The 16,023-nt window shown below is 46.4% G+C and overlaps 1 protein-coding gene across 5 annotated transcripts in view; it reads right to left on the bottom strand.

The window, feature by feature from the left end:
* SAMD11 (sterile alpha motif domain containing 11) overlaps positions 1 to 13,748 on the bottom strand; it is a 141,823-nt gene extending 128,075 nt beyond the window's left edge. Inside the window, exons 1-2 of one of the 5 annotated variants that reach the window (XM_069948690.1) lie at positions 12,699 to 13,748; positions 10,433 to 10,524 (exon numbers count right to left, since the gene is read on the bottom strand). In XM_069948690.1, coding sequence (XP_069804791.1) covers positions 10,433 to 10,524; positions 12,699 to 13,146 — 540 coding nt within the window. In that variant the 5' untranslated portion in view covers positions 13,147 to 13,748. Of the gene's footprint in view, positions 1 to 10,432; positions 10,525 to 11,554; positions 11,626 to 12,698 lie in introns of those variants that run through there. The other 4 variants (XM_069948688.1, XM_069948689.1, XM_069948691.1 and 1 more) reach the window with 4 other exon arrangements.
* Positions 13,749 to 16,023: the final 2,275 nt, after the last annotated feature.

Below are 16,023 nucleotides of genomic sequence, written 5' to 3'. Positions count from 1 at the left end.
ACGTGCGGGGCGAGCGGGCGCCGATAGCAGCGTAATTAGACAATCTTATTTGGAGCAAGAGATGAGGCTCCTGTCTCCGGTGCCAACAAGTATAAAGACGTATACAGATTCTAGATTTAAAGGGCAACACACACTTATAAATTAAAAGACATGACCACAAAACCTAAAACATATCGGGGTACGCAGCAATTTGGGGGCTGGGGAAGCAATATTGTATAATTATGAGTCTACGGAAGTTGGGTCATATGGGGTGACACACAGCTTTTTCAAAAAGGTACCTGTGTATATTGTGATAGTAGCATGCAGGAACCATCTGCTTCATCTGTACTTCGGCAAGTACAGACGGGCAGAGGGTTACCGCATGCAGTTACCACAATTTGTGCAGGCACAGATAAGAGGTACAGGAAGGATCTGCCAGGGTACTTTCACATGGGGCGGATACAATGCAGAAATTCCTTGCATATTACTTCCTGGCAGAAAACAACTCATGGACTATGACTAACTCTATGGTGATTCCAGAGCATAAGCACCCGGGGTCTAAAAACATAAACTAAAGCGCTGCCCAAGTCCTGTGACAATGGTGACATTCTTGGTCTGAGCAGGTGTTTGTGGGCTGAATGTTGTACATAACATTACGGGAAGCTAGAGAAACGCCTCTCCCGATGGTGGCCACAGGGCATCCTGAGACCTAGACACAAACAGGTAAGAACAGACCCTGACACTACAACCTTGTAGAACTTGTTGTTGCCCTATTAGGGCCACAACAGGTGGAGTGCTGCAGGTTGCTCATGCCTCCTACTAGAGACTACTACACACTGGGATTAAAGCTCTGTTTTATGCCACTCATGATCAGGCACCCACACCGCTGCCAACTCAATGGTGCGACCACACTCACCCTCCCCATAACCCTCATTTATCCTTTTCACACGTAGATCCTTACTTCCATTGCCAAAAGCTGTTCTCCTCCTCCCTCTTCCCCTCTTATCCCCTTCAATTATCTCTCCGCTCCTCCGACACTATCATCCACCCTCCTTCCTCCCCACCTTCGCCCTCGCCAAGTAATTTCCTCTTCAAATCAATTCTCCTAATCACAGAAAACCCAAAAGGCCCACATGAACGCAGCCTCAAACCAGAGCGCAGACATTAATTAAACCCCCTCTAGCCTCCCTGACACTACAAATTGGATGCGACAGGGGTGGGCTACCGCCTCGCAAACGTTAACCCTTCCCATGGAAGGTGAGAGGCGGCAAAGAAGAAAACACAGGGACAAGCACAAGCGTCGTGATTGGATCCATGCCAGCCGGAGCCTAGGACTTACACGTTCTTCTAATAGCAATTATTAATAAGAAAGCTCCCTATTCATCTCAGGGATTTGGCAGGGAAGCAATTTCCACACTCCAGCACATAAAGCTGACAGTTTCTTGGTCGTGCATAGAGGGAGAGGGTGGGAGGTCCCTGGCAGGGGAACAAGGTGCTTATGAAAGGAGCTTGGGCTTCCCTCCTGTGTCCCCTCACCCGCTGGGCACCATGTCAGCCGCCAATGGCGGAGTGGGCCCGGTGTGCCCCTGACACTGAAACCGCAGTCAACAGACACAAGGAGACAAGTCCTGCCCATTTCCTGAGAGCTTTCAAAGGGGAATTGTTAGTTGAATATCTGTGTGCAACTCTGACAGCCCCTCTGGAGATCCCCTCCCCCCGACAGCACAGAGAGACGGTTTATCTGACAGCTGTGAGGTCTGACCGCATGGGGAGGGGGGGAAAGGACGTGTTACGGGCGCAGCTGGAGAATCAAGCCTTCAGTTATAGGCAGGGGGTCGCCTAGATAAGAACGCACTGAGCAACCACACAGTGGCCAAGTGAGGAGAAAGGAAAGGGAGGAGGGCTCCGCAGATACTCAAGAGGAAGACTGTGTCAAAGTCTTGATGTCGTTTCCGAAAATGATAAAAAAAGAAAAAAAAAAAACTTGACCCTAAACTTTGTAGTTTATATATAAGCACAGAAGTATAAAATTTCAACTCTTTTTGGACAAATAGCAAAACAATAAATAATAAAACAGAGTAAGCAGGCATCTTTTTTTGCAATTTTCACAAATTTGTTCTAATTCTACACGCTGCTATCTTATCCATTGGTGGTATGGTACCTGACGAGAGCACAGAATTAAAAAAAAAACATATGGATGACACCTCAGGGTAAGAGGGCTCTAGGGACCACTTTTTGACAGATTTTTTGATTGATTTTCGTATAGATCAATAGCGTGCAGATACGGAAACAGTCAAAAGATTGACGTAAAAGCTGCAAAGTGAAATGTTTCTTCAGTAGATTATCCAATATATTGATATAAGGAGGCCTGTCTCGGCATAGTCAATATTAACTCGCTATATCTTGAGAAATTACAATTACCAAGTGAGGCCAACGCCTTGACTAGAATGGACAGGAAGCCTTTTGACTCAACAGAATAAATTCATTTATTTCTACTTTAAAGAGAACCTGCTATTAGTTTCATGCTGCCCGAACCAAAAACATGTAGTCTAAAGCATGGGGTGCCATGGGCCATCCTTGATACTTACTGTAGCATGCGTGAGGCATTTCCAGCACTGTCTGAGCGGTGTGTGTCTCCAGCCGTTTTGCACTATGATAAATGATATGACCAAGGACAAGTATAGGATAGGAGGGTAGAACTCATCTTGGTAGTAACAGCCGCTCAGCCAATCACTGGCCACAGCACTGTTCCGTCTCGCTCAGTGATTGGCTGAGCGGCCTGTCACTGCAGAGATGAGCTAGTCTTGCATGTGATGGTGGCAATAATCAGTAGGGGACCAATAGACTGTTCAGGAGGAAATCCAGGGCAGTGCGGAGAGGTAAAAATGGCTTCTTTATTATTTTGCTTATAACTGCAGCACTATATAAGTTTTTAAGCATGGGATAACCGCTTTAACTTCACCCCCCTGCGTCCCCATCTGCTATTAACCACCACTGCCCCCCATGTGTGCTATAAACCTCCATGGCCCCCGACATCTGCTAATAACTTTTTGCTTCTCTGCTATTAACCCCCTCTGCTCCCCCATATCTCATATATATATATACCCCTTCACCCCTTCCAAGTCAGCTATTTAAAGAAGCAGTTCACTTTTTATTTTTTTCTCCCCCCCGGGTAGCCGCTGTCAAGTATACTTACAGAAGATGATCTGTCTCCCGTTCCCGTCGGTCAGTTCCGTCCCGCGGTGCCGTTCACATCGGGCGCGCGCTCACTTCCGCCGGCGCTGTGACTCCTCTTCTCTCCCTTGTCATTTGAACGCCGGAAGTCACTCGCTTCCATAGAGAATGCATGGAAGCGAGTGACTTCCGGCATATAATCACTGGGCAGAGAAGAGGACTCGCAGCAGCCGGCGGAAGTGAGCGCGTGCCCGATGTGAACGGCACCGCGGGACGGAACTGACCGACGGGAACGGGACACCGATCATCTTCTGTAAGTATACATGACAGCGGCTACCCGGGGGGGCGAAAAAAATAAAAAGTGAACTGCTTCTTTAACCCTTCCTCTAACATCTCTCGGGCTCTTATCTGGAGGTAAGCATCCACATCACTGTTGCACATACAGGTATCCTATGTGTATGACGTGGATGCTTCCCGCCCTACAGGACCTATGGGAAGAGCTACCACAAATTGGCCGGCCTAATACATCAGCAGACAAACTGTAGGAAATCACTTGATTACCTCGGTTGGCCGAAAAATAATGGCACATGGACCAGAGTTTGACATGCTTGGTCCAAAATGTGGCAGCATTTTAGAGATGAAATAATGGCCGGTCCTGGGGGATGGGGATGTCAAACAAATATACAGAGCGAACTGAAGAGTCTGAATCCCAAGCACTGGTGGTCAGTTTGTAACTAGATCCATTTTCCAAGCGATCCAATATCATGGAAATGTCTTTTATAACTTTGCAAGGAACTGGAGTGCCTGGAAAGCAGAACTACTTGGATTCATTGACTTTTTGCTCATCTCTACATGAATATAGACTAACTATGGGGGGGATTTATCAAAAATGGTGTAAAGTCAAACTGGCTCAGTTGCCCCTAGCAACCAATCAGATTCCACCTTTCATTCCTTACAGACTCTTTTGAAAATGAAAGGTGGAATCTGATTGGTTGCTAGGGGCAACTGAGCCAATTCTACTTTACACCAGTTTGATAAATCTACCCCTAGAACTCTTTATAACAGGTCCTTTTCTGGTATACACACCCCTACAGCTAATACTATACTCCCCTGACCTCTATGCAGCTTGGCTCCAGCTACAGACTACGTCACAGCCATTGGCACTACTAGCAGTAGTTCATACATTTCCATAGAAAAGAGCCACTGTTCATGGGCTACTTTTGTCACGGCGCCAAATAACTGTCTAGAGGAGCTGCAGCTTGTTGACTGTCGCAGAGTCACTCCCATAAGAGTTGCATGTGTGAGTTCTAATCCATAAGGATGGTATAAGTACATAGATCCCTATGGACAGTATGGGAGTAAATAAACAACCTCCCTCCCCGTCATAGTTTACATTGCTGACTTCTGCACAAACCAGCACGAGATAAGTGAAAAGAAGGAAATCAGGTTGTGAAATGCAACTGGCACAATCTTGTACCGCAGATAATATCCGAGTGTTTGATACGCGTCAAGGAGGAATATGTGATGTGATTAACGTAACTAATAAACGGGTTGTGCAAGAGGCAAATGGAACTTATCCCCAAACAAGTTCTTCTTGTGCAATGATATTGCCCTCTTCTTTAAGAATTAGTAATGGCTACGTGTGCCACGTATCAGCTTGGCATGGTACCCGCCATTACTAAAGGAGGAGCAGCTGACATATGCGGTTAAATGGAGATGAATGATGATGCAGTGAAGAATTTTTCCAACATGTAAAATTGACAAAAAGAACCAGACACTTAAAGAGTAGTTCTGGCAGCGGCACAGTGAGTAGCATAGCTGTGCCAGACACAACCCATAGACTTGTTTGGCGCTCTTTCTGGAAGCAGCAAACTTTTCCTAATCCATTCAATACACAAACAATAAGGAATCTATACAAAATGACTTGGCCCGTAAGAGATGGCAATCCGACAACCAATCACAGGTTCAATCGGACTCGGAAAAGACCAGCCATCTTCACCTCTAAGAGCATCAAAGTGCTTCCTGGCACCTCTATAGAGGAAGCTGCTCAATATTTTAAGATACTGTTATTAAAAGTTAAAAGACGGAACGTTCATCTTCCATTCTGTTTTAACTTTTTTTTTTTGCCCAACGTAGATTAGATACTGAAATAAAGGCAGGAAGAAGACTGCTTAGCCTGGTAAACCTGCTGCGCCCATTTGTCATCAAAGTAGGTGAGCTATTTGTCCATACACCCCTTCTTATTGCATACAGTGTGGCACCGTAAACCCCCCCATCATTTTACCACAGCTTTCACACCTCTAGATTATCCATTTAAACTGATGTTGTCACTCCCATTGGTGGAGGTGACGATCTCAGCAGCATCATGGCCAGTGGCTGTAACCCACTGGCTGGTGAAAACTGTGATACTTTTACCACTGTCACTACCAGCTCTCTGCTAAACAAGTTAGACCAAGCAGCTTTGTATAACAATGTGTTCCGTGGGTGTTCGGTTACATCACTGGGACCCCCACCAATCTCAAAAAAATTGCCCCCAGAATGAACGATGAGTGGCCAGTGCTCTATTCATTCTCTATGGGGCCGAACGCTAAACTTGTCAATCTTTGGAAATCTATATGGAGTGAATGAAGTGGTAGCTGAGCATGTGTGTTGCCCACTCAGTCGCAGGACAACAGACTTCTTACGATCAGTAGCAGTACCAGTGGTTGGATCCCCACTGATAATCTAGTTATCCCCATCTTATGGATAGGAGATATCCCCTTTAAAAGCCAATTTACAGGGGAATTTCCTCCCCTGTATGACACGGCTCCCTTAGAATGAATGGAGCCGTGTCATACAGGGGAGGGATTTCCCTCCCACTGGGGGCGGGCCGGCCTACCTCCAGTGCTTGAGCACTGTTCGGTTCCGGTGCATAGAACGGTGCCATGCATGGGAACCGAGCTGCGGTCCGAAAAACGGACCGCGACACCGGCTTCCCCGTGACGGCGCCGTTTGATCCGTGGGTTCAGCTTAAAGAGCATGTACCTGGTGGTACATCCTCTTTAAGAAAGCTGTCGTGTCATCCAGCCTCTCCATTGATTATCATTAGAAGGGCTAGGCTGGATAACGTGGCAGTGCTCCAGAGCGGAGTTTACCCTGACTAACAGCACAGGACCGGCGCAGAGGAGCAAGGTAAGACACATACCTTCCTCCTCAGCGTCCCCGGCGCTACAGGGGGCTATCAGCAGTTTAGATTCGTACAACCTGCTCCAAGATTAAAGGGGTTATCCAGATTTACAAAAACATGGCCACTTTCATCCAGAAACAGCACCTCTCCTGTCCTCACTTTAGGTGTGGGTTTTCCAGCTCTATTCCAGTGACGTGAACGGAGCTGAATTGCGACACTACACACAACCTGAAGCCAGGGGTGGTGCTATTATTCCAAGAAAGTGGTCTTCTTATTTCTAGTCATAAATAGCCCCTTTAATCTATATCTGCAGGATATTCAAGATCAAAAGTCCCATTCATTACAGTAAACCATCCGGTCATTGGCTTAGGACTTTTTTTTCCTTTTTTTTCTTTGCACTGAGAATACTATAGATCCGCGTCTTCTATTATCCGTGACTGAATAATTTCGATTTTAAACCTGTTCTTCCTGAAGTACGAGGCATTTTATGCCTCATTTATGTCATTATTTCCAGGAGTATTGATAGGCTGGATGCCTGCGAATACCGGTCAGGCATCAATGAGAAATAGCGTGTAACAAACCTACGGAGGGTCTTTCTCATCCGTGTTGTTGCATTTTCTTCCTAAAATCTGAGGCAGATATCTCAGCATGCTAAACAACACGCTCTCCTGGAAAAGATTAATCTGGCCCAAAGCATTGATAAAACATCACAGAAAGTCCACCTCGGCTCACATAAAGGAGCCCTTTAAAATCTCAAATTATATTACAGTATAAAATGCATTCAGGTTAGGCAATAAAATAATGATATCAATGAAACTGCCATTTCATCCCACAAAATTGTCTTTTTGACTAATTTCTTCCGTCTGCCTATAGGATTTCATTGATTTTACTGTTCCTCGCCATTAATTCCCTTTCGTTACGTTTTTTATCACCTCCAGCTCTGGCTGTCGGCTGCTACGGTTAGTTCATACCTCAAGATAAAAGCCACAGATAAATCCACAGGACCAGCTGGCTCCGCATTATTAGAAGCAGGAACAGCGGGAGCAAGTATAAAGTTAGAGAGTTTTTTCTTTTTCTATAGGTTTAAGACAAATAAACACAACTGTACACAAAATAGTAAAAAAAAAAAGAAAGAAAAGAAAGCAGAACGTCCATGCATACACAAAGCATGGTTGCCGACATTTTAAACACCTCAAATCAGGGGTTTTCCAGGATTTTTGCTTTTTGCTGAAGACACACAAAAACTGTGTATGAGCTGTTCATTCCATATCCCCCTCCTCCCCCCTCCCTTCAGAGACGGCACATGTACACTGTGCAAAAACAACCGTCCAGGGACACTGTTGTCTCTCAAGGGATGGGGGGGGGGGCGGAGGTGGAGACTGAGAGAACAGCTCAGATACATTTTTCTGTGTCTTCAGCAGAAAGTAGCAGGCTCATAACTGGGGGAAGGAGACAGAAAGGGTAATGACATGTATGGAATGAATTGTTCGTCACCAGGAGGGAGGATGAGTTAACATGTAATTTACCTAACCAATTAACCCCTTTAAGGGGTGATCGCATGGCATCCAATCGAATGAATGGCCTACATCTACCAAAACAGGGTAACAGAAAGAGGTCTTCAACCCATCTAAGACCATATTCATAAGCTAAGAATGGATTTCTTTGCAATCAAATCAGCATGTATTAACTGGTTCAGAACATTCCAATGGCAGGCGGCTGATGTCAGCCTACAGACTGTAAAATGTAGACGAATGGCTGTCATAAAACAGTAGCCTGAAGTCTGCTAAAGAATTCACATGACAAGGATTTGCAATCCCCTTTTAGCAATTTACGTTATCACTATAATAGTCACTATTATTGGATAGGACTCTAAATATACCCCAACATTGAGAAGCGGCTAATGAATGAACCGCTTAAAATATCCTGTGGATCACTACTGGGCGCCTCTAACTGCAGGGAAGAATTTTTCTTATTCTTTTCCTAACACATAGAAGAAATGCAGCATAAAGGATTTACATGCACATTTAAAGGTGACAATCATTACAGTTTACTTCTAGAAACAGCGTCACTCTTGTCCTCAGTGTGGGCGTGGTTTTGAAGTTTAGGTCCATTGAAGTGCATGGAGCTGAATTGTAATACCAAACACGACCTGAGAATAGGGGTGGTGCTGTTTTTGCAATAGCATAGCTTTGTTTTTTCGACCCTGCATAACCCCTTTAAAGTGATACTTACATCCCCCTCCCCCAGTTACTCTTCTGCTTCATTTCATTGGTTAACAGAGTCACCTAGGTGGAGCTTCAAGGCAGTTAATCCCCATCTCCCAGCCGGGGAGGGGCCTAATCTCCATGGAGCCCTGCCTAGGTGACGCTGTCCACTGATGAAATTAAGCGATTTTAGAGCAGAAAGAAGACACAGACGAGTGTTATACAGGTATAGGCTATATTCACACAATGCATCTTTTCATAAATGTAAGGCCGTTGTTGAAATCTGCAACAACGGCCGTACTTTTGCCAAAAAATACATTGCCTATTCTTCTATTGGATCCCGGCCAGAGCGTATACCCACAGCATATGCTCCGGCCGGGATCCCTAGCAACATCGCGAACAACTGACATGTCAGTTTTCCGCGGCAGTTATTCAGTGCATAGCAGCCGTAGAAAACCCTGTCAGTGCACACTGTGGAGCGAGCGCCTCCGGCTGCACGCTCCATAGCATCAGAACTCTGCGGCCATAAAGATCATCCGGGCCAATACTGCAGTACCAGCCGGGATGATCTTTTAAGAGACCGTCCGTTCCGTGACCCGGCTGGGTTACGGAACAGCCGGTCTCTTGCATTGTGTGAACATAGCCTTATATTGAATGTGCAGCATCTAAGCTTGTGGATGGGGTGGAGAACCACACAGAGTAAGGGGGGGTGACAGTATTATTTAAATGTCAATGGAGCTAAGGTCTCCAACTTGTACACCCCTCTAAACAATGGATACACATGCAAGCTCAGCTGAGCTGAGTGTGCGTGCTGGTCAGAGGTAGGAGTAGTTGCTACTTGAGGAGGATGGGCACTTTTATCCTCTTCTCCCCATCCAGAACATGTATATGTTCAACTGAGCTAAGTGTATGAAGGGCAGCAGGTAAGGCGGCCATACAAGCTTTTAGGCTATTAGCTATGCGGCAACAGGCTCATAGGGGTATAGTGAAGACTGATGTATTACTACAGCTGGACGCACACAGGTTGGAGACCACTGCCCTACAGCATGGAAGCAAACAATAACTTCAACTTCTAAAAGTAGTAGCCAACATTATTGGAAATGGTAATATACATATTTTACACAAAAAGCTCTGTGTACTCTTAATTTGCCTTAGAGACCCCCTTTATCTCAGTTGTAGTAAACAGCCTACGCTGTATCAAATATACACAATAGAATAGTGGGGGGAAAAAAAATGTGCAAATTTGTCTCAGTCGCGTGACATGCACATAAAAAGTATCTTAGCATAAGCAGAACAGATCACACATACAACAGCAATCGGCTCTTAGAACTTCCCAACACTTCCATGTACTTGACAATCCTGCAAAGAGTTTTCTATCTGCGTATGCTTCACAATGACCCACAAACGGTTTCTAGTGAAAGTGCGAGAATAATATAAGAAACCGCTAAAACTAATTCCTCTTCCACTGAATTTATTAAAATATTATATTATATATACACATATACATATATATATACACACACACACACACACACACACATATATATATAATTTTTTTTTTTTGCACCATTACTTCCTCAATAAGTTGTGTACATAAAACTGTCTACACAGTCAAACAGCACAAAGTTAAACCCCACCACCATCATTGGTCCAATAACCCCCACCCACTTGCCTATATTCAGAAGTATGGGTACTACCATGGTATCATGGCACCCTATCCAAAAAAATTTCTATAAAAAAAAAAAAAAAAAAAGTGTATTATTTAAACTTATGACCACAAAAAAAAACTAAAAATGCCACATCTGTCAATGACTCAGCCAGTAAATAGGACAGTGTCCGAACCTCTGATCAAACAGCCTACGATGCAGGAAAAAAAGGAGCTTAAACAGAGTCTGAGCAATGATCTTACCACTGGAGACGAAATTCGACACCCAGGGCAATCACAGATTGGAGGATGTACCTGTAAGATTCCTTTTGACATAAGAGTCTTCAGACTTTTCCCTGGAAGCAGCACATGAAAGAGAGAGGAGACAAGGTGATGAGCTGCGGGCAGCGCAGAGTCGGCAGCAGATAAGGTGACAGCACGCTAGTGTCCTATTATAGGCTGGCGTTACACACAAAGACTTTGACCCCATGAGGATTGTTCTGAAACAAAACCCTGTAATGCCTCCTAATAGATGATCACCATTATCATTATGGGAACAACTTTTTGGTTAGCAGTTGTCGACTACCCCCACCCAATGGACACCATGATTTTGCACATTTCCAAAAATTTATTATATCATCTAGAATGGTAACCTAAGAACACATGAGAATACCCCCACATCCATGCACTCCCAGCACAGGAGCATATACAGTACATTTATATACACATAAAGTAACCTACAGAACATTATATAAACAAAGTAACAATAGTAACAATCCCCATTCCAATGCGTGAAAAGTGAATAACAAGGACTGAAATAGACCAAAGTGACTGTGACCCCTCTTATATGGAATAGTAGAAGACATACTCCACTTGCCCAAGAACTGGCAGTGCCCACTAAAACACAGTAAACAAGACTTCTATGGGACACGCTCCCAGTCTGGAAGGGTTAATGACCTCTTATTAGCACTGTCCTGTCTATCCTCACCCCCTCTCCTCAGTATGTACATAGTGCCCCCCCTTCCCCCTCCAGACCTTACTTTACTCTGAGTTTCTACAAGATCCTACTCTGAATCTACTGACTGACACTAACTGTAACATCATAAAACCATCAGAGCAACAATATAAATAACTAGTTAGAAAAAAATGGAAAAATAGGCGAACAAAAATACCCTAAATGCATACTGTGTGATCTCCCCCATATCCCAACTTGTTTCGTTGGACACCTTATCTCCAAAATCTTTATGACTAGCACCCCCCCCCCCCTTATGTCATCGGTGCCCCCTACCCTGGTCATGACTTTGTGCCCTTTGTGTCCCTGAGTGGAAGAAGAGGGTGGGAGTGCGGATGTGTCAGTGCTGGGGGCATCAAGCCCTCCCCATTTACCTCCACAACCCCAGCCGCCTGCGCTTCAGTGCCAAATCCCCATCCGGAGAGCCGGGGTCACCGGAGAGGGAAGGAAGGAAGGAGGAGGGAGAAGGGGAGGGCAGTGTGGGTTGGTGTCACTGAACAGCACCAGCCCTTGACGCTTCCTATAACCACGTTTGGATGTTACCCCCCCCCCCCCTTCATCTAATTAAACTGCCAGGAAGAAACATGGGGGGGGGGGGCTGTCTCCAGTCAGAGCAAAGTCTAATAAATTACTGATTCCCCGGCAGCATTGACAAGTGGCGTGCAAGGGGTTAATCCCCATCCGTCTGACTGTCATCATCATCTCATCTAGTCTCAGTCGTTAACCCCTTGTCGCCCCCACCCACCCCCCTCCCCAAACACATGGATCACTTGTTATGGACGGGCACTGTCCAGTGAATGACTCATCTGCGGCTCCCACTGAATGGAGGCGACCAGATGGACCAAACACTGAAGTAGATAGTAAGCTCTTGGGGTCCATGCAACGGCTGTGCGGCCCAGCTGCCCAAATAAAATGCTCTGATATTCTAATAGAACGCTCTGACAGTTTAATAAAAGGCTCTAATAACTGACATTCTAATAGAATGCTCTAATAATCAACATTCTAATAGAATGCTCTAATAACTGACATATTCTAATAAAACACTAAAAACTGCCATTCCAATAGAATGCTCTAATAACACATTCTAATATAAGGCTCTAATAACACATTCTAATATAAGGCTCTAATAACACATTCTAATATAAGGCTCTAATAACACATTCTAATAAAAGGCTCTAATAACTGACATTTTAATAAAAGGCTCTAATAACTGACATTCTAATCGAACGCTCTAATAACTGACAAATTCTATGATAAGGCTCTAATTGACAAATCAGGAATAAAATGGGGAACCTTATGAGGTCCCTGATCCTATGAGATAATAACTAAAGCATCGATGAGATCGCCAGGTAATCGGGACTGATCTCACTAGTCATCGATTGCTTATCACCCAGAATTGAAGGTGACCTGTAACCCCCTGGTGCCCTGCTGCCCCCCCCCCTCGCTAATCCCCCGTCCCAGTCACGGCTCATCCGGAGACTTTCCCCTAACTTTGGCCGGAGTTGGCGCCCCCGGTACCTTTGTGCCTGATGCTCCGCTTCCAGTCCTTGGCCGTCTCCCGTCCGCTGACAAACTGGAACTCGTTGGGGGTGAGCCACTCTCCCCGGTAGCGGATGGAGGGCCCCTTGCTGCCCTGACACAACTTCTGGATGTAGAGCAGCGCCTTGTTCTCGCCGCACTCCACCTCTATGCACGGCTCCCCCTGATCAAAGAGGGGCTGGAAGTCCGGGATGGAGGAGAACCTCTCCAGCATGAGGTCATCAGGCAGAGGCGGGTGGTGGGGCTCGTGTAAGCCCAGGTACGCCCGGTGGGCATGGGTGGCGAAGAGGTGCTCGTAGGCTGGAGGGTGCGGGGTCACCACCGGGATGGCAGCGGTCAGGTAGCCGGGGATAGTGTCCATGGGTTGGTTGAAGGCAGCCAGGGCCAGCTCCTCGCGGTCCGGTCTCTCCTTCTTGATGGCCGGCATGGTGTCCCCCGTGCGCCGGGGTTAGCGCTGTGCGGGCTGACGCGGCTCCTGCCTTCTCCCGGTTCACAGCTGCTCGCGGTGCGCCTCCTCTGCTGATGTGCCAGGCAGCCCGACTGAGACATGACATGCTGGGGAGGAGGGCTGAGCCGCCGGAGACATCATGCTGCCTCACAAAATGCGCCTTATTGATCCCTTATTGACCTCCCCCGTGGTGCTAACTGCGCTCCTCGTGCGCCCGGATCGCCTCCTCTCCTAATTGCCCCTCTTACGTCTCTTCTCCCCCTGGCTTGTTGCCCTATCTTCTGTTGTTGCCCTCCCCCCCTCCTAGTTGCCCTTGTCCGCTGCCCCGGGAAAGTTTGTGCAGGCGCTCAGCAGTGTGTCCCCTCCACCTGCCCGGCTCCCGGGACTAATGAGCAGGGGGATAATACTGAGGACTTATATAAAGGAGTGCACTGTGACTGTGGCGCCTGGCTGTCCGTGCTGCCGTCTCTGCCCGCTCCGCTGCCGCCGCCGCCCGCCGCCGCTGCTGGGGGATCCCGCTACGTTGTATGTGTCACACCGCGGAGTTCACACACTCTCCTGACCAAACAAGACTCCGCTTCTCCGCCGCTTCTCCAACTTGGCCCATTTAAACAGCAGCACAGGCGGCAGCGGAGGGGGGAAGCCGGCGAGTCTAGGGGGGTGTGTGACGGACGACGCTCGGCGGCAGCGGCGGCGACTCCCAGTCTGCGCTGGTGCAGTGACCCACGTGTGTGTGAGCGGGGAGGAAGGGGCCACTGACGCGTCCCGGAGCACCGACATAATAGTGACAGATTGCGGGGCCGCTCGGATAACAAGTGTCGTCTCCATATTGATAAAGCGGAGCTGTGGGCAGACAGATCACAGATTGGAGGCTGAGGGGCCAAACTCATTAAAGTTCTGTAACCCTTATGGCAGATTTGGATTTATATGGTGGAGAGGGGTGGTAGTAGTCCCTGAGATACCTGTGCAGTACTACAACTCTCATCATGCCATGACAGCACAGCCACAGTTGGGGGGGGGGGGCACTGGTACAGAGTTTGTAGCCCCATTCAAAGGGGTAGTTCACAATGTTTTTCTTTGAGATCATCTAGTCCCATAAAGTGCCGGAGATTTGTAATTTACTGCTATTAATAAAAAAAAAATCTCAAGTCTTCCAGTACTTATCAGCTGCTGTATGTCCTACAGGAAGTGGTGTATTCTTTCCAGTCTGCAGAGCAGGAAAGGTTTTCTATGGAGATTTGCTAGTACTCTGGACAGTTCCTGACATGGACAGAGGTGGCAGCAGAGAGCCCTGTGTCAGACTGGAAAGAAAACACCACTTTTTTTTTCTAGAAGTAAATTACAGATCTTTGCCACTTGCTGGGACCAGTTGATTTGAAAGATTTTTATTTTTTATTTTTTTGGTGAACAACCCCTTTAAAGGGATTCTGTCAGCTGTATTTGCAGGTAAAGAGCTGCAGGCACAGGGCATCGAAGCAAACGGCACCTTCCCTGAAGCTGAGGATTGTTGCCAAATGGGGGAAAACTTTATATTTCTCAGCCAAGTGTCAAGGAAGCGGAACCAAGCTGCTGAAGTGTCACGGCCAGGCACGCCTCCCTGCTCAGCTTCACCTGCCAGCACCTCCTTGATTGACACACTGGAGGGCGAATATACTGGATGAATGTAAATGAACACTTAGAAGTCTTATTCAAATGGGGGAAGGATTTAAATGGTCGACAACCTTCCTCTATTTGGTAGCCTACACGATTTCTAACATCGTTTTATAAAACTTTCTGGTCCCATTTTCCGGCACACTGCTGTCCGCTGACTATTGGTAAAGTGGATTGTTTTAGACAAAAGGCACTGTACAACAGGGCTTCTTACTCCAAATCAGTTGAAATCACTCTTGTCTTAATCTATCACTCCAGCGCTGAGATCTAAGCTTTAGAAATATTAGGCAAATTTGGAGATAATGCTAACGGGAGCGTTTTCATGGGCGGCAAAAGCCCAGCAAAGTTCATAAAGTGAGCACTTACATGCAGGCATAGGGGTGTAAAGGACCCATACACCTCCAATAACAGACAGACAAACGATAGGAGACCTTTAGAAGAGAAGCTACTGAATGTTGCTGGGCTTCTGCAGCCCAGGAGAGCACCTGTTGGCTTTATTTCCTAATTTGCATAACATTTCTAAAGCCTATGTCTCAGCGCTGTAGTGACCGATTGAGATAAGAGTTTTATGTCCTGATTTGGCATAAGACGCCCTATTGGTGAGCAAAAAAGCTGCTGAGAGCTTCCTTCACAGGATCCATGCTGTGCCTAAAAGGTAAAATCAAGGTTTTCCGCCTCACAACCTATAAAGTTCTTGGCAGAAGCCCCTTGTGTAGTGTGTCAGAAGTAGCAGTTCACTACTTGGACCAAAAATTCCCCTGGAAAAAGGAGGGTGCCTTTTAGCTTGTCATTAACAACAGCAGCAGTTCACTGCTTAGACCAGGGATGCTTTTGTGATGGAACCCCCTACCTTGCTATGCTGCTGCTGTTGTCTTTCTTCAAATCAGTGACTAATAACCCATTTCCCCCTATATGCCTGCACTGTAAATCATCCCCCCAGCACAGTGCCAGCCTGTTTAGTTTACTGTACTTTCTCCAGCACTATGTCATTGCATAGCAGAGAGGATGAGGTTTTGGAGTAGGTGCTCTCCCATAATTGGCCAGAGTAGTAAGGGAAAGGAAATCCAGGTGTGACATGCTGCTGTCAAACAGCCAAGCTCTGGTTCCATCCCTCAAATGGAGAGAATGAGATATAACACCATGGATGGGACTCTCAGGGGTTCAATAACACAAAGAGAAGCCAGAAATATATATATTTTTTTCTTT

The sequence above is a fragment of the Dendropsophus ebraccatus genome, chromosome 12 (genome assembly GCF_027789765.1).
Source record: "Dendropsophus ebraccatus isolate aDenEbr1 chromosome 12, aDenEbr1.pat, whole genome shotgun sequence".
NCBI lineage: Eukaryota > Metazoa > Chordata > Amphibia > Anura > Hylidae > Dendropsophus > Dendropsophus ebraccatus.
This window is presented reverse-complemented; position numbering and strand designations above follow the sequence as displayed.